Source organism: Megalops cyprinoides, chromosome 17 (genome assembly GCF_013368585.1).
Source record: "Megalops cyprinoides isolate fMegCyp1 chromosome 17, fMegCyp1.pri, whole genome shotgun sequence".
Classification (NCBI taxonomy): Eukaryota; Metazoa; Chordata; class Actinopteri; order Elopiformes; family Megalopidae; genus Megalops; species Megalops cyprinoides.
The window spans coordinates 20,301,711-20,324,976 of NC_050599.1; the positions used below are offsets into that span (position 1 = coordinate 20,301,711).

The 23,266-nt window shown below is 39.3% G+C and overlaps 1 protein-coding gene across 1 annotated transcript; it reads right to left on the reverse strand.

Moving 5' to 3' along the window:
- Positions 1-3,011: 3,011 nt before the first annotated feature.
- On the reverse strand, positions 3,012-14,536 carry gata4 (GATA binding protein 4). Its single transcript, XM_036549859.1, has 6 exons — positions 13,689-14,536; positions 6,317-6,483; positions 5,132-5,257; positions 3,880-3,961; positions 3,651-3,781; positions 3,012-3,364 (listed from the first exon to the last, which is right to left on the reverse strand). Exons 1-6 carry the CDS (start codon positions 14,218-14,220, stop codon positions 3,239-3,241), a joined length of 1,164 nt encoding a protein of 387 aa, XP_036405752.1. The 5' UTR covers positions 14,221-14,536; the 3' UTR covers positions 3,012-3,238.
- Between the last annotated feature and the right edge of the window lie 8,730 nt (positions 14,537-23,266).

The following is a 23,266-nucleotide window of genomic DNA, read 5'->3' on the forward strand; positions in this document are numbered from 1 at the left end:
CCTGCATGCATGCACACAAATTACACTGAGTCTTCCTAAAACATCACCAATAACCTCCACCAATCAATGAATGAAGTACAAGTAATAAGCAATAGGCTTATATTATTCACAGAGAAGTAGTGAGTGATGGTATCATAAATAGTAAGCTATCTGACATGGGTGCCATGCTTACATTTAAGGAGTCAAGGAGTGATTAATTAGTAAATATATCAATTTGCCAATTTTATATACATATCCAAGAGAGCTCTTCATAATATCCCTTTCCAATGCAACATAAAGACAAAAAAGGTATGATGTGCGAACTTATTATGGACTGTTATTTGTACCATTCTGAATCAATAACCAATGAGTGCATAATAATCATTGAAAGCAATCAGTCATCCTATATCAATGCAAACCATTTCCATGTAGAAACATTTTATGCAAATAATAAGCACCACTAGATAAAATAAACAGCCAGAAGATCTAATGGCAAAAAGAAACAAATCACAAATTATCTTCCAAGGTATAATATAATATTATAGTTCTTTTAAAATTTTTCAGAAATTATCTAGTGTTGTTGTCAGAAGCTTTGTTTGTTTGTTGGTGTTTTGTGACTTTAGTCATAGTCTATGTAATTAAACAGTCTGGCCTATTGAGATTTCCCATTGAGAAAACGGGGATACACTCTAGTCTCACTGTAGTGTATTTGATAATAGGTTTAATTGCTTTTAAATGTAATATTTAAAGTAACAATTCAATTAATTTTATTGTACAACTGGGATAGCTATAATACTGCGCTCAGGCAAGAGCAAGTCTGGTCAAAACCATCTTAAACTCCCAACAAACTATCATAGGATTAGGTGATTAATTTGACACAGGACAGCTCTTTCCAGGCTAAGTTTCAATCTGTAGTTCTTCATTGAGGTATAGTGCTGCTTGGAGGGGTGTAGTGTAAGCATGGAGTTTTTCCTAAGATGAATGTTGCTGTCTTGTCACAACACTAACACTAGCTGGTATGTGGCAGCTATCCTGCTTTGACATTTATGTTTTCTTTGTAGAATAGCCTTGGGTCTGACATTAACGTGGATTATATACTAACATAACACAAATTTCAGCACTTTGGCAGCTGTTGAAATATTTTTAAAAATCATTTGTATGTGATAAAAAGATAACTTACTCAAATGAACTGTTTGGATTTTGGAATAATGCGATACATTGCAGGCAAATTCAAGCCATTGACTTTGCGTATTTTTAATTTCTTCTGTACAATCTGAAGGTGTGAGGCCAGTATTGAGTTGAGCTCATTTTTCAGGTTAGATCTAATGTCAAATATGTATTTCAGTCACACACTTTTGTATTTAGGTTGTGATTAAACTGAAGCTTTGACTCACCCTCTGGCCCCTGTTCCAGCTTGCTATCAGAGGTATAACTAATGAGTTGTTAGATATTAGCCTTGCAGTCAGACAAGGCAAAAGAATACTAACCTTAAGTGTAGCTAGTGCGTTAGCTACACTCCATGGACGGGAAATTTACTTTCAAATGCAAAGTAATGCAAAACATTTATTTTATTACTTTCTTAAGTTGTTACACACAAAGGAGGGAGGACAAATACAGCATTAAAGCACATCAAAATCTTACAACATGTTGGTTGTGCCTGTCTTTCTTAACATATTTATAGGAGTATATCAGATAAAATAATAAAGGAGTGACTATATATACTAGGTACATATATACCTAGTACATATATTCATACTTATATAACACATGTATATATAGGGTCATTACATTAAGCAATATTCCATAATTTACCAAACACAGATTGGCAAATATTTAGGAGGTGAAAAGTCATTCTGCTTTCAGCAAATGGTAGGATTCAATGTCATGGCTGTTATGACGCGTCTATAGAATGTACTCAGTGTGAGTTTACATAGGCACTACATTCTAAGTACAAATTAAAAGAATTCGCTGCTTCATTTTTAATTAGAATAAATACTTGAACGAAAAACAGAAGTGATATAGTATAGGAAAGACAAATATAAAGATTACAAGAAAATAGATTGTCTTCTCATTTGCAATTTTAAGATCAAAATGGACTTTCTGAACAACACATGCTGTGTCCTCTTTGTGTACACAATGTTTTGATATCACAGACCACATGTAAAGGAACAAAGGGAATCATGTAATCTACCTGCTATGGCCCTTTGTAACCTTTAGTGACTGGCTTAAGCAGGTATTATTTTCAATAGCTAAACAAGGCTATCTCTGAATTTCATAATGAGAGAATGTCTCTCATAATGAGTCAGTTTATCAATGTCATTCAGTCAATGTCAGCTCTACAAGGCACAAACTGCATCATTTTGGTGATCACAAAATTGTGCTTTTATATGTTGCTGGAGGGTTTGTTCATGGACATGGAGGGCTTTGCGTAAATATACTATTTCATGACAATGTTCATGACAATATGCACAAAAGTAAATGGGTATTGGATTTTGCTGAAGACTTACTGCAGTTATGATAATCTGGAGGTGAATGACACTGACCAGGGCAAGCCAGGCCTCAGAACTATAGACTGACAGAGCATCTCTGCCTCTGCATTGAATGGAGTGTAGCTCCGTCAGCATCAATACCTCTCCGTGGTTTCAGGAGTGCGATCGTCCTATTTTGAATGACACGTCTTTTTGGCTGGGCATGTGCACGTTTTTGCAACGACAACAATAGTCAGCTCTGTCACTGATGCCATCCGACCGGTTTCCCATGGAGTGACCACACCTGGCCTGCTCCTTCTTTCGTATTAGTTCACCATGGGAGGCTCAGGGTTTGTGGTTGACTGGTTTGCATCGAGTCACCCCATGTTAGAGATGAATGCAGTGGGTGATAATGATGTAGTCCTCCGCTTATGGAAGGACGTCCTTGGATATGTTTTGAAGCCCTTTGTTTTGTGTTCATTTAAAAGTACAAAATTAAAATATAGGACACAAAACAGCAAAAAAAAAAACAGGTACAGTAATTTGGCAAGGCATTCTAAAGGCTAAACAAGAGGCCAGGGACAGGAACAGGGACAAAGCTAAGTTAAAGTATATTCTTGCACTTAGGGTATGTCTAGGAACCAGTCATAAAGCCCCTGCAGGACAGAGACAGAAGGCATGAACTCAGATGAAAATTTCTGCGATTCCATGGTTCTGCCAGGGCAGGGGCTGGATTGGACAGGAGCAGATCCAGGGCTCAGATGGATAGGAAGGTCCAGGTGACAGAATCCCTAGGCCAGAATCAGGCTGTTCCAAGGCTCCCCTTTGGAGCTGGATGATGAGGGGTGGCTCCCGGGTGACAGTTTGAGGGGAGCGCTGCTGCTATGGACACTCATGTAGGCTGGGACAGATGAGACCTTAATGGGGGCGGAGGTAAAGGAGAGGAGTTCTGTCACAGACTCTCATTTGGTGATGTACCACATCATGAATCTAAAGAGTTGCACAGCCTCAGTAGCACTACGACAATACCCCTGCTTTGGTGTAAATGGGAGCTGCTCCCAAGAGCTGACCCAGGATCAGATTATAGCTAGAATCATCTTAAAACTGACCTAGGATCAGATCAAAATTTCACATCACCGTACTTCAACAACATAGTTGGAAATCACATACAGGGATGTGTGAGCTGACTCTGGGCCATGTTACCTGAGCGTGCGTGCTGTGGTGTGTGTACAGGGGCGCGGTTTCTGGCTCGGTCTTGATTGGCCGCAGCTCCTCTGCACCGCTGCTGGTTGCGGGACTGCTGGTAGGTGGGTGGCACTCGGCACCAGGCGTCCCTGTCAAAGAGAGGTCCACACAAGAGGTCACAGCTCATCCCTTCACATTCTACACAAAAGCCACTTGGAAGCCAATATGTGGGCGAGGGCTGTCTCACCGGATTTGGACTTGTTGGGGGTCTTTGGCTTTCGCTTGCGGGTCTGAATGCCTTCCTTCTTCATGGCCAGAGGTCGAGGGACCTAACAGACAAACAGGCACGTTGGACCTATCATTTTTCGTTGGATTTTTGTTAGATTTTTAGGAGCAGTGACAGCAGGCCATGTTTCTAAATGTGTTTTTTTTAAGGATGTACATATATTTGTACATGTTGTACATGTGTACATATTTGTACATCTGTTAAAGATCTCCATTTTGTTGTATACCCGAAAAGATATGACATTACTGAATGCAGAAAATTATTCCTGAAGCATTTAAATTTGTCTTTTTCATTATGGTATTGGTTTTGTTATGTTGCTTTATATGTGGTCTTGGAATGAACAACTGGAAGCATGCTTCCCAAGGCAATGTGTTAAGGTGATGTACGATTCGTTTTTTTTTCTCAGATTGGATTGTAAAATCACGCTAAAGCCAACTTAAATATTGACAGTTCATGTCTGCCCTCTGCTGGTCATGAGCAGGAATTGATTACCTCATGTTGGAATTAGACCCAGGTCAATCTAATCACAGATTTTGTGTCCAGACTTTGCATAACCAGATTGTAACATATCCAACAACAATAACAAATACAAGACTTACATACTTATTTTTCAATACCTTTTTCTCCCAAAACTGTATTTAAACTTTTAAAATATCAAAATTTCTTTACATATCTTGTCTCAAGGTATTTTTGTGGAACAGCAATTTCCCCTAGAATTCTCACAAAATTGTGACTGTATGTTATTGATTGAAAGAAAGTAAGCTCTTATATTTAGTATGAAAAGCATGAGTCTCCATTATTATGTGTTATGCATAATTTCATAAAAACTGCACTTGAAGACATACTTCAGGATGTTAACATTATTCTGCTCTTTATTTTTTAGCAGTTAAATTCTATTCAAAGTCAATATTTAATGTAATTAATATGGATGACTTCAATCAATAAAGCTGAAATCGTTGTGACAGTTAAAAGTTTCTCCCACAATGGCACCGTTCTCTTTATAAGCCGGAGAAATCTGATGCTCCAACAATATACATTCTCCATGTAGTATAGTAATTACAATCACTAAGTGTTGATTGATCAGCAAACTCACTGAACTATAGCTACAAGCTGTTGTTGACCATTGACCACAGATCCTAACAAGCGTTGGTGAGAACACTTTACACTTGAACACTGGTGAGAACTACAGCACTTTAATAGCCCTCTCTCTTACCCCATGCAGCTTCATGTAGAGGCCACAGGCATTACACACGGGCTCCCCCTCGGCGTTACGGCGCCACAGTGTGGTGGTGGTGGTATGGCAGTTAGTGCAGGACAGACCAACTCTCCTTGAGGCAGACTGAGAGAGGGAGAGAGAGAGAGAGAGAGAGAGAGAAAGTAAGTAAAATAAGAGAAAGTATGTGAGGGATACAGAGCAAGACAGTAAAGAAAAAGGGAGGAAGTAAAAAAGAGAAACAAAGAAACAGAGAGAATAAGGAAGAGACAGAGATTCTTTGTTTAGTAATGCTCTTGACCAGTTGCCATGTTTTTATAATCTAGCCAGCACTCTTCAGAACTGTTACTGACAATGTCCTTTCCATGCTTGACATATGCTTGCAGCCTCCCGTCATTTATAGCTTGAAAGGGATCATAAATAAATTACTCATACATTGCCTGACTATTTGCAGCTGTAAGTGAGGGATTCCAAACTCCAGTCCTATAGCGCCATGTGTATCCTAGGTTTTGTTCTGCCAATTACTATGAAATACTTGATTAGCCAAATGATTTTTATAATTTGGTAACAGGACAATTTGTACATGTTTTGCATTACATTATTACTGTTGTCATTTAGCAGATGCTTTTACAATTTACAATTTACAATTTGGCATTTCGCAGATGCTTTTAAACCAAAGCGACTTACAATTGGATAAAAAAAGATTACAACTGGATAAATTACTTTTATCCAGACCAACATACATAGGTTACAATTGTATCCCTTTACACAGCTGGATATTTACTGAGGCAATTCCAGGTTAATTACCTAGGCTACAAAAGTAGTGCCCCACCAGAGAATTAAACCAGAAACCTTTTGGTTACAAATCCCACTCCTTACCATTACACCAAACTGCTATCATGTTTGTGTTTATGTGTTATAAATTCCCGTAAAAGATGCTTGCACTTGCAGGGTAACATTACTGGAGAATATTTTACTGCAATTGTGTAAAATGTACAGCTAATTAACTCACTGCTGTAATTAAGCCAATGAAACACATATGGACACAGATGTGCTGGAATTGAGTTTGTCAGTGCCAGCCTAAATGATAAAGGGTTAATACAACACACAACCTTGATAATGCACACATATGCACGTGAATGCGTGCTTGTACACATACACACACACACACAAACACAAACTCACCAGGCGTCTCTGGGGCTTAATAAGGGGTCGGTTGATGCCGTTCATCTTATGGTAAAGTCCACAGGCGTTGCACAGGTAATGCCCTGTCCCGTCTCGCCTCCACAGGGGTGTGGACATGGCCCCGCAGTTCACACACTCGCGGCCCTCCGCAAAGTCATCAAACAGGTCTGCGAGAGGGAGAAAGGATGGCAGATATATTCAGAATCAGAATCAAATTTCCCACAGAATCAGAGGATCATTCAGATCAATTTACACTGTCTGACAGCCAATTGCACTATATGGATGTGAGTTATTGGGTTCACTTAGTCATACAGGGTTTTACACCTCCTTGATGTTGCTCATTAGAATAAAAACGGTGAAAAGTGAAACAGTTGTCCTTCAGTGTAAGGTCTGTTCTATCCAAAGAGCTTCTTTGAGTTTCTTCCAATCTGATTGCTTTCAGTCATCTAGTCCTGAAACTCATAAATCGGCCAAACACTATTGACTACACACATACATTACATTACATACTACACTACATTGACTACAACCACTGCACAAAGTCAGTCAACCAAATAAGGCATTACGTTCTTATTTGCAATTTTGTGATGACATTAATTGTTATTAAACATATGGAAACAGATCCTGATATGTTAACAAAACGTGGTCATCAGTACAGGGTATCTCAGGCCAGTCTGGCACCCAAAGAGTTCTTACAAACACAGTGAACAGATTATGGAGAAAATGTTTGGATTTATACTGCAATAAATAAACACAACAGGGTATGACAGAACACACCCCTTTAATACAAGACATCATGGGTGATCACACACCCATGAAATTACACCTGACTGAACACTAATAACTATAAAGAGCTGGGGAAAAAAGCCAGTTCCAAAGGCTGAAATCAGTGACAGCAAAGGAAATGCAAGACTATAGTGTAGTGTGGTTGGACGATTACTGCATATAATACCAGCCAGGATAAAAAATGTAATGTAATGTAATAAAAGTCTTTTTTACATTACATTACACTCAACTTTACGGAGTGAAAGTGATGCACCTTCACACCAGCGTGAAGCTGTCTGAGTGAGGGAGACCTGGCGTATGCCTAGTAAACACAGCCAGACACAGTCACCCTTTCTGACCAAGAGGTGGCATTGTTTGTCTTTCTATGATGTCGCCCTGTAACAGTTAAAAGACAATCTTTTCTCTGACAGCCTTTCCCTCGATTAAGGGTTCGGTTTTGCAAACATTGCAAGAATGAAACTGATGGACTGATCTTTACAGAATGAAATCATTCCTTGTATAACATTAAAAAATGCCATGGGCAGAAACAATGAAGCTTGGGGCAATGCCCTAAGTGCAGCAAGAGACCAAAAGGCATATCTTTTTTGATCTGTGATCAGGCTGTTCAGTTGAAAAGCACAATGACCCAGCTTCAGAAGTGTTTTCATTGTGATCCCTCAGAATTTAGCTGATACAAGTCAAACGTCTTCAGTATCTTAACATAGCAAGATGGTCCTGGTGAATGACGAATATACACATTTAAAGTGGTGTCCTATGCTTTCAAAACTTGTAACAAGCTAATTGTACACAGTACTGGAAAATTCTAATGACTTCTATCATATTAAGGTTACTATAGTCAGCAAGTCTACATCAACTGGATGTAAGCATAATACATCCGTAAGGTACAAAGAGTTTTTATAGGAGGTAAACCACAGAACACCAGTGATAACTGCGACACTGCATTGCTTCTAGAGCATATCAGCAGTGTTCAGTCTGCTTTGATTGCATTTGTTTCCTCAGTCTTCTGTTTGAGTGTCAGTCAGGACCACTCATGCTGCAGTCAGGAATTATGCTTTTCAAGGACGATGGCAAAGTTACCATGATCGGCCTCACAGATGCATAATCAAACAGATAAATGAACATTTTTTAGAAATAACAGACAAAAGAAATATGGAATGCTATCATCTTGGAGGCCAACGCTCAATAACACCACAAAGCACTTTACCTAAATAACACACTTCAGCCTTTCTGTTTTTCATTTTTATTTCCACAACATAAAGGTTGTGGGACAGAGCGGAGTTGAGTGACTACGTATGTGGCATGTAACACAGTAAGCCAAATTAAGTTTGTGTTTCGTCTTTAGAGAGGAGAAACAGAATCTGTGATATTAGAAGTAATACTTCAATCATTATTTACAATAAAGAGTGGCACCTGCATTATATATCCCCCCTTACTTGCAATTAATTTGAGAACAGACAGTGACAGAATGCTCTTTCTTTGGAAACAACCATTTCAAACCCAAGTACCCTCAGCACGCTGGCTTACAGGTTATTGCACGGGAGTTAACTGTCAATCCTGGTATTTCTGAAACAGGCTTATCAGTGCATTGGAGACAGTAAAATGTACTGCTTTGGAATGAAAGGAATTTACTTGTGGAGAAAAAAAACTACAGTGACTCAAAAAAGAACCGAAGAGGGCCTTTTTATAAATATTTAGACCCCATATTGTGGCAGGAAAATAAGCAGCAATTATGACACTGTACAGGATTTCTTCCTGCGGCAGAGATTAACAAATGGTTATTTATATTGTTTATCTATTTGGCAGGCACTCCTGTCCAAAGAGACATACACAAGTTAGCTACATTAGAAGGCACAACAGCAAAACACAAATTGCAACTGATTAGAGGGAATGATCTAAGCATTACTGACGCACTAATGTATTACCTGGTTGTGATGTGTCAGCATGATGTATAATGCTGATTGTTTGGAAGACCGATAAGACCGTAAGAGTGCTCTTTAATGTTTCTGTGTCTGCTTCCACAAGAGGCCTCCAGATTTCCCTCATGACCGACGGCTCCTTCAAGAGGTCAGAAGGCCTGGTCTCTGGGGGTTGGGTCGTGTACGGCAGGACAGGAAGTGGCGGGAGCTCCCCTCACACGCGGCCGTGCCACCCGCTTTATTCAATAACCGCTGCCTTTACTTTGTCCCCGGCGATGTGGAATTCCGTCACAACCTCACGACCACGGACTGAGGAATCACTGAGGAGTTGAATTCTGTATTTGTTTGGGAGCTGGGAATAGTAGGCTCGTCTTTCAGTCAGTTTGGTCACATCAGGGAGTTTGAGAATATTGCATATGATGGTGACAGGGCACACTGTGTGGAATCATTCTGTTTCAGTTATGCATCCCATCTCACGCTTATGACTGAGGAGCTGCACCTCAGTTGTGGACTGGAAGCAACTATTGATTCAGGTGCATTATTTCATACTCATGGACGCGTATGAATATCTTGGTATTTCATTAAACAGCTGTGATTAGCAATGCCAGCTCCTTTCGATATAGGCAGGACGGTTTAATTGAGTCGTCCCATTATAACGGATGCCTTCAATCTGTTGCACTCTTTCTGTGTAATGCCAAACCGCAGAAGTGGGTCGAGAAGAGAGCCTCCGTGCTCAGGAACACAAACACACCAAGCATTTTAGGCATGTGACATTGCCTGTGCTGATTTCAGCACACCCATGAGTCATACGATGAGGCGATTTGTTTTCATGTGTTTGGGTGCACATTACCCATTTGTGGGCTCTAGTAACAAGGAAAATTTGTATTTCTGCTCTGGATACACAGTAAACCAAACCACTGATACAAGATCAAATAAACCAACCAACACTCTAACCCCAATCATTATGTGTACCTATTCTAAACAGGTCCAAGGCCAGTGCTATTTATATGTATGTGTGGCGCCTGTATTTCTCTCTATCAGTGGAAAGCACGGTTTAACCTGAACATGATCTTCTTTCGAAATATTGCCATTACTTTTTTCAGATATATCTTCTATGTGGCTGCCAACATATTTGAGGAGAGCTCTGTTATAAGCTTTACAATGAGCGCCCACAGACCATGTAGCGTTGCGGGAATACAGTACAGTTCATTTATCCATTTATTAAACTAGCCTCTCCAGAATGGCAACAACAGACAAATCAGTTCAATTACATTCTGTCTAACAAGTCCTTGATTGGAAGAGCTCATTTAGGAATCAGACTGAGTGATCCATACTTGTATCATCATGTTTTTTTTAGTGGGTGGGGGGTCAATCAATGACAATGAAAGTATATTTGTAATATGTATTCATGAAACCCTGTTGCTCACATGGCTGTGATGTCAAGGATTGTATTTAACGTTGTTTGGTGTGTGCGCATTTATTTCACATGTTGACTGATATAACATATTTTCATACCAGGGGGGTTGGGTGCCTCCTTATCCTAATAATTGGTAAAGAAGGAGTGGAATTACGAGCCGGATATGTTAATTGAGGAATTAATCATACATACCATTATTAAAAACCCCTATAAGGGCTATCAACCACCACACACAACAGCTATGATAAAAGACTAACCAAAATAACTGAAAATGGACAACCTTAATCACTGAACAAAAAGCTTATTTAAACAACTTTTTCCCCTGGCAAAGTATTGAAAATAAAACGAGCATCAAAAATCTCTTAATACAATCTTTTTTCATGCGTTTTAATATTGTTTTTTTTTAAATATTTTATTAACTACCATTGCGCCTTTTAAGATCTAATGAATGTTCAGATGAAACCCCGAAATCAATGGGTATAAGGATTTAACAGAAAAGACAACTGGTTTGCTCATAATTCATAACATTATGTGCCACAATACTGGATTCACCAGATATTATTTCAAGTCTTAGACAATTGTTACAAATGTGATTTATTGACCTTGAAAAGTACAGATTTTGAGTTATTGTTTAAGTGTAGAGCATTGAAGAAAATAGCATTTATGTTGTAATTAATAGCATAAATGCAACTCGGAAAAAAGTGAAATTATTCCTTCTGTTCTTACGGAACATTGAGCGAACACGGAAATGGCTGTTTTCATTTCTCTCTACTACTTTTGCTGTTTCAGAAGCAATAATTGGTTTAAAAAGTAAGTCTAATAATTATAAAATATACAGGACTTATGGATCGTCAGGCTAACAACAACAACAACAACAACAACAACAATAATAATAATAACAATAATAATAACAGTAAGCATTGTCCCTGTTTTGGTCAGTTAGGAAATATTACAAAAGAGAATGCAATTCTATTTAAGCGCTGTAATTCTTCGGCCTTCCATTAATATATTGCATTCTTAACTGAAATATGTCAGAGGAGAAGAATTTGTTAGAACAATTTCTACCGTTACACTTTTTCTTTGTAGTCCTTTGAAACTACATCTTTTCGTCGACTGCTGTTTGTGCAAGTATTTACATTCTTTGTTGGTGTCCATTTTCGAATATGTCTAATAAAAATACGCGATCACTGCTAGGAAACATTCACGAAGAAAGTATTTGCTGGTTTTAGTTGTATAGACAATCTATTACGTGCAAAACAACAATTTTGTGTGTTTTAAATCCTTTTATTTATTACCTCACCGAATTTAGGTTTAAAATAAAAATGAGTAACAAAGTCGCTATCGTTTCCTTACACTGAATTAAAGATGAAGGTAGTATATGAAACACAAACGCAAATATTCTATTATGTTGGTAGTTGATGTTGTTTTATACATGGGACTGCGCTTAAGGTAAGCTTTTGCTTACATTTAGTAAGCCCCATAAAACATTTTACTGCACTAATCGTCTGTGATAATGCTAAACGATACGACTAGATGTTTTCAATTCAGCTAAAGGCGGTAGAACCCACATAACTGGTGCCTTCTTCTTGAACTATAATTACAATGATTATGATTTTACGATTTTACTAAATTTAAACTAAATAATTACTGCAGTCATATACTTCATTATACTAATATAAATATCCTTTATCATTTCAACAATTTTCTTTTTTCCAAAAACCGCTGATGGGCATTCTTCTTTTCGTTCGAGTTTTCAATTCTCATTGTTTTTATGATGCCTTCAAAAAACCATGTAGTTCTACATGAAAGACAAAATTTGCAGCATCATACGCAATTAACTGTAATTTTGTACAATCGACAAATACAATCGACAAATATTATAATCCATTCTTAAGGAACTTGAGTACCCAGAATTATGAATGCGATTGCTCTGTCCATTCATGTTCCCACTTTCGGTACTGTGAATGTCCACCGTATCATTCAATCATTCAAAGCAATGAAACGTCCACTTGCCCTTTAAGAGCAACGCCGAGATAAGATCTCTCGCACTTTCCTCAAAATGTTGGCTTTCATATTTAGAAGCAGCTTTGACGCTGAATATGCAAAATAATTTCATTCAAAAGTTGAAAGGAGTGCATTGTTCTGCCGTGACTGCCCTGTGCTGCTGTGAAAGGTCAATGCGTTTAAGGCCGCCTCCTATTCAACGATATTAATCTGGGCCCTGTTTTCAACGCCAGCACTCTCATCATACACTGATAAACTTACAGTTTAAACAACCACATGTTTGGACAACTGGTCACCTGAGATTACTCGAAAGTGTATGAGTTTTCTAGTTTTGATACCAACAAATTGATGGCTGTGTTCCCGGTAGCAAAGCATAGCAATATGGATGGCGGTGTCACATTTCAAGTTAATATAGTTGAACGCTGAAATCTCACTGACGTAAGACATTAACATTATTTTATTGTAAGCCTCGAAACAGTTTTAGCTTGATTGAAGTGCTGCTGAATTTGGTCATTTGCACACGTCTAATCATCCAGTGGCATCTTCATGTCCAATAATACCATGCACCAGCTGCTTTGTTGGAGTTATTAGCTGTTTTGTGTTCAACCAAATGGCTTTCCCTCTTCCTTTTAATACTTCGATTAAAATACACTATGTCTACGTCGCCCTGTTATTAATTTCTTGTCATCCTTATCTATGTAAAATCGTACTACATTTAATGGTAAGATCAGCGAAGAGAGTTAGGCCTACTTAAAAACATTTCTGTACGGGTAAACCTAAGTTTGCTCTGGTCGTTTCAAACATTTCTCGAGCTGTAATAAACTTCTTAATAAGGGGAAATTGGAAAATAATGACACGTTATAAGGAATGGACGTTGAAACCATTTCGAAATCACACAAAATACCACGGATGTTGTTTATACCTAATGATTTTGCGGCTGAATAAAACTGCCTCCCCCCACTTTCAGGAATCAAAGTAATTATTAATGCAATAATCAGACGTTCTATGCGTCACTTTCAACATGTAGCAGACTAAAATCGTTCGCTGTTGCAGGCCTTCACAAAATTCTATTCTATGTTTGACTAAACTGCAAAGTATGTTCATACCGTCGGCAGTGGGATATTGCTTTTGGAACGATGTACAATAAAGGTATAACTTACAGAGAAACGATTGGTGTTTTTGTGACTGTATACAATTGGGGGGAAATAATGAGTGAATTCGTCACTCTCACGACGAGACCAACGCTTACCTATGTTGGTGTGCCTGGTTGCGCCCGCCGGTCCTCCAGATTGTAGGCTGTGCAGGACTGAGCTGTCAAAGGGGGCCGCGGCCCAGGTGCCCCCCATGTTCGGATAGATATTTGCCGGGTATGGACTGTGATAGGAACTGCCGAGTCCCCTGGCTCCGTAGTGTTCTCTACCATTGGTGGAGATGTTCAGAGGACTCGTGTATGTTGCCGTTTCCCGGACTGCGGCAACGCCGGAGGACAGAGGGGGGCTGGTGGAAAAGGTGAAGCGAGACGACACGGGCGAGTGGTGCGCATTGCTTGTGTTGTAAGAGGGGACCGACTCTGCGCCCGGCTGGGACCAAGCAGAGTGACTCGACACCGGGTTGCTCTGCTGGGACGCTGCGTGCGTTTGGAGGTAAGGCAAGGCTGGAATCATGGGAGTAACCCGAGTCGTTGGCACGTAGACTGGCGAGGTAGCAGCAGCATTGTGTATAAAACTAGGTTCGTAAGACGGGGGTCCATGGTTTGTTGCCATTGTTAAACCTTGGTACATATCCAAAACGTATAGGTTACCATTCGTATCGACAACTCCGCGCCTGCAGCGTTACTTGTGAGGGTCCCTTGCGAAGGTCTCCTTGTAATCCAACTGGAGGTTTCAACTTATTTTCCGACTTGACCTTTGTCATCCATAGAAAGCAAACATATCCACGTGTGCACTCAAATGTTTGTGGCTTGTTAAAAATAAAACGGAGCTCGCAGCAAGACGACAGAAGCAAAAAGTGAATGAGAGCTCACCAAGGGGTGAAGTCGCTAAAGGTCTGCGTAAAGTACGCGGTTGTCAAAATCCCAGCTGTCTCGTTTCTGTGCTCTGCCGTGCGCGCGCTCTCTCTCACTCTCCACTCTCAACTTCTCTCTCTCGCTCTCTCTCTCTCTCTCTCTCTCTCTCTCCTTCTATGCCCCTTTCCCTCTTCGTCCCCTAAGACTACTGTATATTCACGCTTATTTTACATTGTTAGAATTACTTCCCCGGATGTCTCCAGCAGACATCCTCCAGTAGGAGGAAATTACATTTTCATCAGTTTCAAGAACATCACTGTCAGCTGTATGTAGTCTGTACATTATAACTCCTTCTGCGCCTTCACCTAGTTAATACTGTGGTTATGCAAACGACAAAAGAAGTGTTTCATTTTGTAGGTCGAGCTAGGGCAGAATGCGCCTGTGGCCAATTGTTTAAAACGGACAAAGATACATGCTTATTTATCAAAAAGCGTATAACAGCAGCCAAGATAGCAGTGATTAAATAATTTTGCTGTCCAAGCATTTCACAGGAAAAATAGCACAGTGGTGAAATTCAATGTGAAATAATTGCATCAAAGATTTATCTACAGGCTATATAGGCTATAACCGTGCATTATTCAATGCCTGGCGTTTCTTTTTTCAGCCGTGAAAGTCTTTTCATTAAAAAAAAGTGAAATGTTTTTAAACTGTAACGCAAAGGACAAACGGAAATAAATTACACGAACACAAACCATGGATATCTGAAAAAAGAATTAGATTAATTTTATTTCAAAGTAAGGACCATCAAAATTCCACAGTATCAGAACAAAGATAACACTCTCTCAGGTACAAGGGAGAGCAAAGCAAATAAAAGAACCTTCCCACTGAACAAAACATCATCATGAGAGTTACATACGGAGCAAGAGGACACCGCATTTGCAGGTAAAATTAGGCAGGGACTCCGACCAAGAATAAAACTAGTCTAAGAATATTTATTTTATACTAGCAAGTCATAGGAAAACAAAATAATTAAGGCACGATACGATGTACTTGCCGAATATATTTTGACAGATCTCTGTAAGATTTTATCCATGTAAAGTCATCGACACCGCATATTGTGTCGTCCGATTTTGCAGTTATGTTTCTAAGTGAAAGCAATTTCATTCCTTGTGACGGTAGTTCATTATTCTTAATTTCATTATCACCCACTGTGTGTCTGTGCTGCAAAACTGGCGATCATGTCAGGCCTATGTCTGAGGAGTAACTTTAGGAGAAAGTGCGTAAATATTTTGTCTATCCAAGAGTGGAGTAGCATAACATGGATGAAAGGTTTTTAATCCCTTGAATATATTTTACGCGTATAATAAACAGTGTATTTTCTGTTAGGGATTATAATTAATATTTTTGATCTGATCCACAGTAAATAATCATTTACATTTAACTTTGTCTGAGGTTTACAATGTGTTGCTGTTTAGGTTGGGGAGAATGGGTTTTCTTTGATTATTCGCTCTCTTTAATGTCTTATACATGATTTCCTGTTCACACCGTAAAATGCAAACCATGCATTTAATAAAACTCTGTTGATTTGGATTTTGATGGATAGAATAAGCATAGACCGGTGAAAATAGTGACTAAAACATCCAATGTCTACTATTTTAAACAGGCCCAGAGCAGCCACATCTCAACGCCAGAATGATATCGAGGCAATTTTAAAAGCACATTGCTGTACGAGGTATGACCTTATATGTAGCAATAAAACAGGAATGATAACAGAAATGAAACAAGTTGCATACTCTACTAGGTCTGGACAGTTTTCTTCAGTTTTCAAACAGTTGACGAATTAGCCAGGATCGTCAAAAATGATGAACAGTTTTGTTTGGTACCTCGGGCCAAACGCGACGCCAGTTGCGTCTGGATTTTGATAATCGGAAGTCTAGTGCTGTTGTTGTTCTCATAGACTGATTTATGCCTGTTGTCAACACCACTTAACATAAACACAATGGCCTACTTCATTGTCGTCTGTATGAGCACTTCCTTTAGCAAGTACTTAATTGAGATTTAGCCCACGAATCTTTCAAAATCCCCCTCTCTAAAACCTATTCCATGTGCAGGCGGGCGCGCATGTGTGTGTACAAACGTGTTACATTTTTAGACAAAATTACAATTAAGTTTATAGCTTGCATTTAGTTTCCAGAGCACATACATTTTCACTTTCTCTGGAAGCGGCATAATTGATAACCTTTATTGTGATTGGATTAATAGGCTACTAAAAAGACAAACATTTTAAGCATGAACTTCTACTGGATTTTACTGACTTGATTAATCTTAACCAATGCTTCTAAAAAGCATGTTCGTAAATATGAATATTCCTTATTCTTTTACATTAAAAACCTTCAAGTTAAATTGACACATTACGTCATCACTATGTTACCCGTCTGAAAATTGTTTTACATTTACATTTATATAATGTAAATGTAAATTTGTAAATGTAAATAAATGCAGTTTTGTTATTATTTTTACTATTACCATTAGTAGTAGTATTAACATTAGTAGTAATGTCTTTATGTTGGCACTCTAACCTACTTCTGCCTCAACTACTACTATTACTACTATTACTAATAATACATCATCAAATAATTATATAATCTAATACCTATTATTATGTAAACATATAAAGTTTATTTAATATTTTTGTTAAGTGGTATCACGTATTATTATTTTATAGTCATAGTATTATAATAATTAAAGTGTTAAGGTGATCCTGTATGACATTCGTGATTTATTTAAAAAAAATTACAGACATGTACTAAATTTACCCTTCTGTTAATATTGAAGGCAGGCATTATGTGACTGTTTCGCTGTATGTGAAACAGCAGTGACAATCGCTTTCAGACAGGACTGATGAAAATATCATTGGCTATTTAGTAAGGTCAACATCATTACTTGGCGTGTCACTAAAATAAATCATTGTACAGTGAGAAAATATAAATAAAGAAGAAAATAGAACCCGTAATTAAAACTCTTGTGCTTTATTTTTATGTGTATAAAATCGAGGATGCGAAGGGACGACATACTTTAACATTTTTGTTAGGTGCGTCTGTGTAATGTTCGACCATTTACGTAGCTATGATGTCTACTGATGTACAACAACTGACTATTTAAGGTCCTCCAAAAAAGAAAATCAGTTCAAACCAATCCAAAGATAAATACAACTAATCATTATTTTATCACCAGGACTACAATGCAATCTCCAGTGATTACTTCAACAGCTCTGTTTAAATTGTTCACATTAAGTACTGTAAGAGCACGGAGGGAATAACCAGGGAGTCCCGTGTCTTGATCAAGGAAATGATTGCCATTGTCATCCCATAATAGAGAAGTGACTATTTCATATCGTAGGTACATTGCAGTGATCAAAATGCGAAACCAAACACGGAAACTCGGCATGCGATAACGGCAGCCTAACACTGACACACTGTTTGAGAGAACCATCAGGGCCGTTCAGAGATCTCATTGACTCCATTACTAATGGTAGGAGGAACTGCTGTGGGGTGTGTACTGATCCTGGAGCTCCAGCCATGGAGAAATGTACAGTAAGGTGCTGTGTGTTAGAAAGTGGTACTGTCAGATGCTGACCCTGGATCAGCTGCCTGGCCATTGGGAGTGGGCACTCTCATTGAGTCTGATTTCCTCTGTGGTCTTTGGCTTTCTACCTGGGGGTAATGTGGCACAACACTTGGTGAAAATGTAGTTTAATCCCCGGTATTTTATGATTTTTTTATCCTGTTAATTATGTCTGTAATTTCTATTTTTGCTGGTGTATGTCTAAATTGCTGTAACATATAAAAAGTCAGTTGTACAGATATAAATGCAAATGTAACTGTGGCAATTGCTGTAATGCGAATGCATAATACTGTTCATGTTGTTTTAAGGTCTTCTTTTCTTCCTTTCCCTCATTCTCCCAGTCTCGCAGCCTGTTAAGACAAACCTGTCTATTATGCATAATTCTATCACCTGATTTCAGCTTTAAGAAAGCAAGTGCTTGTTATGTCAGTAATGGGAAAAGTACAATCATGCTTGAGTTCTCATAATCACTTCTCTGGGCAGTGTGATCCGAAATGATGCCTCCATTGTGAGGAGCAATTTGTTGAATGCAGTCTAATTGGTGGCTTAATTAATTGGACAGCAATTGCACTTATGCTCTCACTCATGGACTCAAAGATAAATTGCAGGCGCATGTTGTACATGATGTCATCATGGTTTCTGGCCCTTATCTTGCGACCAGAACATTTTAAAACTTTATGAATGAACTCATGGCTGCTGTACCACTGAGCCAAGTAATTTCTCATGATTTTTCATAATAATGGACTCCAGAGTGTGACACTCGTGTTTATTCGAATTTAATATCCTGGATGAAGGGATTAGTTATTAAATAAATAAGGAATGAAGCCTTTGTCATGATTTATAAATATTCTTTTGAAACTGGTCATTACGGGTTGGGGATGACTGTAATGGGGGTGGGGATGAAATGGGGATGAAAGTAAGTATTTAATGTCTTTATACATTCTTGTTATTTTATATTAAAATTTAACATGCTATTGCAGACCAGTTGTCACAATGAGTGTTTCCTTTTGTGCAGTTTATATAACCAAAACAGGAAGGTGTGACAGATTGGGGATAATGATGACAGAGATATTATTGTTGCTGTCATACATTTTGAAATGTTTTGTTTCTCTCTTAATGTTTGTCTCCTCACTTTGGGAAAGCTTTTCAGGCCAGTAGCCACACCGTGTGCTCAAGACCACAGTCACTTTCAGGAATACACCAGCCACAGAGAAGCGAAAATAACCAGATGGCTCCTATATCGGACAAAGCTTCCCAAACAGTGCAATACTGTGTTTTCTTTTTGAAACGCACAGGATCTCAGTGGTGGGGTTGTTGTCCAGGAAGAGCCCAGTGAGGGTGTCCTCATGCTGCCTGAACAGAATGTTTCCATCACCCTCCATTCAGACTTGTGGTCACTGCCTTTAAGGTCCATTGTTTAGTGACCGAAAAAAGGAGGTCAAGCTACAAGTCTGTTTTGGAAGGGCAGATTTTCTCAATCGGTGTAAATTGTCGGTTCTTTCTAACTGCAAATCTTAACAGCATAGTTATTACTAAAAAGAAAAATAAAAATATAAAGAAGACACACAGCAGAAACACCAAAAGCCCTCCATTATGGCAGCATTATGGTTCATCATCATTAACAGAGTGGTTTCCCTTTGATTTGACCTGGTGAGGCTGATCAGTTCGATGCTGACCATCACATAAATGGCCATATAATATAGTATCGCTATAAAGCTTAATACAACTTCATAATCCGTTTGAAGTGTCTTTAAATTTAATATAGACGTGTTTAAGGGAGTAATTCTACTTTTTCCTTAAGTGGGGTGCCTTGTACAGAAATTCTCTGAGTTGATGTTTCACTAATTCGCAATGGCGTCTGCTTTAAGTAGCCCTTACAGTATTGATTTTCTGTCCTTGGCCCTCAGGGGTGTCAAGGTAAATAGCACAATATTGCTCCATTGGAAATGCGGGATTATTAATGTGTAACTTTTGCGCTGATAATCTTGGGACCCCAATGATGAACGCTGACCCAACTGTGCCACACGCACATGCTGACTACTGCTGATCCTCCAAGCTACGGCGCACAACGATCAATTTAACCGCCAGGACCCTTTGTCCTTAACTTTAAATGGTGATTTAAGCATTACATTGGCTTGACTCTTGCACAGACGTTTTCGCTCCTTTCGGTAACAACACAAGCGCAGTGACGTGTAGGCATCGAAAAAGCCCAACACTTGCTTAAATCGTTCAAAGTTAAAAGACTACGCGCCGGATTAGATTAATGACCTCTTAAATTTCTGCACATTGGACAGTAGCTACGCGTTCAGTGTGCTCACTACGGGCCGAATGCTTGTGAGAGCAGTTCAAGATCCCACTCGACGAGGTGGATGGGTGGGTAGGACAGCTCGTTCGAATGGTTTTCATATTCGTGATATACCGTCATACAGCGCATTCATTTCGTGAGGCGTAGCTGACGGAAATACAGTGATACACCGCAGCTGTCATCTCTCCTGCATTCAGTCCTTCCCCCGTTAGTTGCGTCGTTTATCTCTCGCATGTGTTCCTCATCGCTTCGCAGAGCTGCATTTCTGTATTGTCTCCTTGTGACAATGTGTGCAGAACGGAATAATGTTCAGTGTCACCGATCTGTCCTAACGACCTCCTGCGCGCGGAGCGCAACCCCTACAGGACAGGTTGTCGGTGTTTTTCGGAAGGTCACGTTTCTCTGTGTCAGTAGACGCCTCTATAATAGACGGTGTGACTGCACCGTGTCGGAGTGACAAGTTTGCGACGACAGGCTCTGACAGAGGCCAGAGCATGCGGTTAAAACCCGAGCTGTACCGTCAGAAATGCTGCAGTGCTGTACCTGACTAAAGTGCTGTGTCCTAACCACTGTCAGTGCCCATATTAATGAGGTGTTAGATGAGCGTTAGGAGCACAAGGAGGTGGGATGAAAACCGTACAGTAAAATATTCCTCATTACGAGAGTATTTATCTTATAAGAATGTGTATGATAAATGACGTTAAGTGTACAGCTGTTAAATGTTATATATACATATGGCTTAACATTTTTCTTATATCGAAATGTCTTTTTTCGCATGAACAATTTTCTTCTTTGAAAAACGAAGATCAATCTCGCTGGAGGGAAAAAAAGGAAAGTTTTTTTCAAAGTTACTAAGTCTGTGTAATAACAAGACGACACGCGAGGAAATAAGCCGTGTGCATAATGACTGATTCTAAAATGAGAAATTTGCAATGATGGGATATAAGTGGGGCTAGTTGTCAGCTTGGAAGGGGGGGGGGGAGCAGGATCCTCCAGGAAGGCCCATTACCTTTTGGCCTAGATCAGACACACAGGCACTAGGGGGTCAGTGGCCTACCTCAGCCCCTCTTCCTCTGGGTAGACCTCTGGCAGGCCACCGTGGCACCACGAATGCTGCTTCCAACGAGACACTAGCAAGAGACAGACAAAAGATAAACAGACACAAAGGCGACCTTGAAAAGAGGCATAAGCTAGATAAATGGGTCTTCACAGACTCAGACTCCATAGTTTCTACATCACTGAAAAAAGCACCCCCAAATTACTACCGCTGTTTAATCTGTTTGAGATAGAATACTGAAAAGACTAATACTAATTTAATCAGAGGAGTGGCTTGTAATATTGTCGCCATCCTCATAGTTTCAATGGTTTAGCTTTTTAAAATGTATTTGCCAATATGATGCAGCCACGGGGTAACAGCTGACTTGAAAATTTGTGACAAGCCTGTTTGGCAATGTAGACAAACCCCACTGATTTCAAAGTGAAGAAACATGAAAATCAAAAAGGGATTATTGAGGGAAGAAGCAGGTTATAGATGTTCTTTAGGTTACCAGTCACTATTCAATCTTATCTTAACATCACAGCATTCTGTTTAATCAGCAGTTCTCTAAGTATTCTCATGGACATTTACTAAAGGCTATTTTGTAGAGTCCTGGAAGTCTAAGGGTATATTTAATCAATGCCATAGCAAGAGCTGTCATGTTGCATTACACTACATAAGTGTCCATTCTAGAAGTATTCCAAATACAACATTAAAGGTTTCACTTTCTTTGCAACAAGCAAACAGCAGTTGATGTTTAGGGCTTTTTCTGCCGTGTGTGTGGACAAAGTGCGGCCATGTTTATTCAGGGGAACAAGAGGAGAGAGCCAACGAGCTCTAAACACCTGGACTCCCTCCACGCTTTACTGCAGACCATTAAACACTGACTTCAGGTCATTTAACCAGCAGTTTGTCTTTTACAGAATAATTAACTTGAGTCAACTGACCGCATGTGTGGGATTTAAAGTGTTAAATTGGGCAATTTGTCACCTCTGTATGGTGTAGTGTAGAGCAAACAGCTCAATCTGATTCAACAATGTAAGATTCACCAAATTATTTAATGTAAATTTTAATGGAAATCAATATTAATGATGAAGATTTTTTTTTAATCCAACCCAAACAATGTTTTGCAGTGTAATCAGAACATCCTTTTAAATATGTGCACTTCTGGTCTATTTTAACCCATTATGTTTACACACTTCAAATTTAGAATTCTTTATACTTGCAAGCGCATAGTAGTAAATGAGTAGTTGTGGCACAAAAGTACAAACATAATTTCAGAACATGAAAAAAATATACATTTGTATATCCAGCACCTATACATGCAGCACAATAAATGTAACCAATTGTAATGATTATTGTGTAATGTGGGATAAATCATGTTTTTGCTTGTAAAAGTTCTACATGTGAATTTGGCACTCCAATAATACATGTATCCTCCATCTATTCCTCAGATTTCTAGCCATTCAAAAAGGACAGAGGCTGAGATATAGCAGTGTCACTTTGAAGTACCTCACACATGTGCAAGCCTGCTTACAATAGCAGGAAAAATAACAGAGCCGGGAGAGTGACAGCCAATCACAGCCATTCTCTGGAGCGGCCATCACCCATTCATGTGGGCAGGGTGCTGCTCTGTAATGGCAACCCAGCCACCTGCATCTCACTCAGTCTTTGACTCCTTACCATGCTTCAGATACCAGCAATACCCCCAACGGCCCCCTCGCCCCTGTCTGGAGGGGCTCTCTGGTTAGATTTGGGGTGGAGGGCCCCTGAAAGGGTTACAGCTCTCCCCTCCTCGTCCCCGTGGCTGCCTCTTGATTGATTTATCGGACGGGGTGTATTTTTAGCGGTTGGAGA

Bases quoted from the DNA above. Each gene is read 5' to 3' on its own strand.
- gata4 (XM_036549859.1), bottom strand. From the start codon at position 14,220: ATGTACCAAGGTTTAACAATGGCAACAAACCATGGACCCCCGTCTTAC. The intron at 5,258-6,316 runs GTGAGTTTGTGT...TCCCTCTCTCAG, and splicing joins TTAAGCCCCAGAGACGCCTG to TCTGCCTCAAGGAGAGTTGG. The intron at 3,782-3,879 runs GTGAGACAGCCC...TCTCTTTGACAG, and splicing joins CCCCAACAAGTCCAAATCCG to GGACGCCTGGTGCCGAGTGC.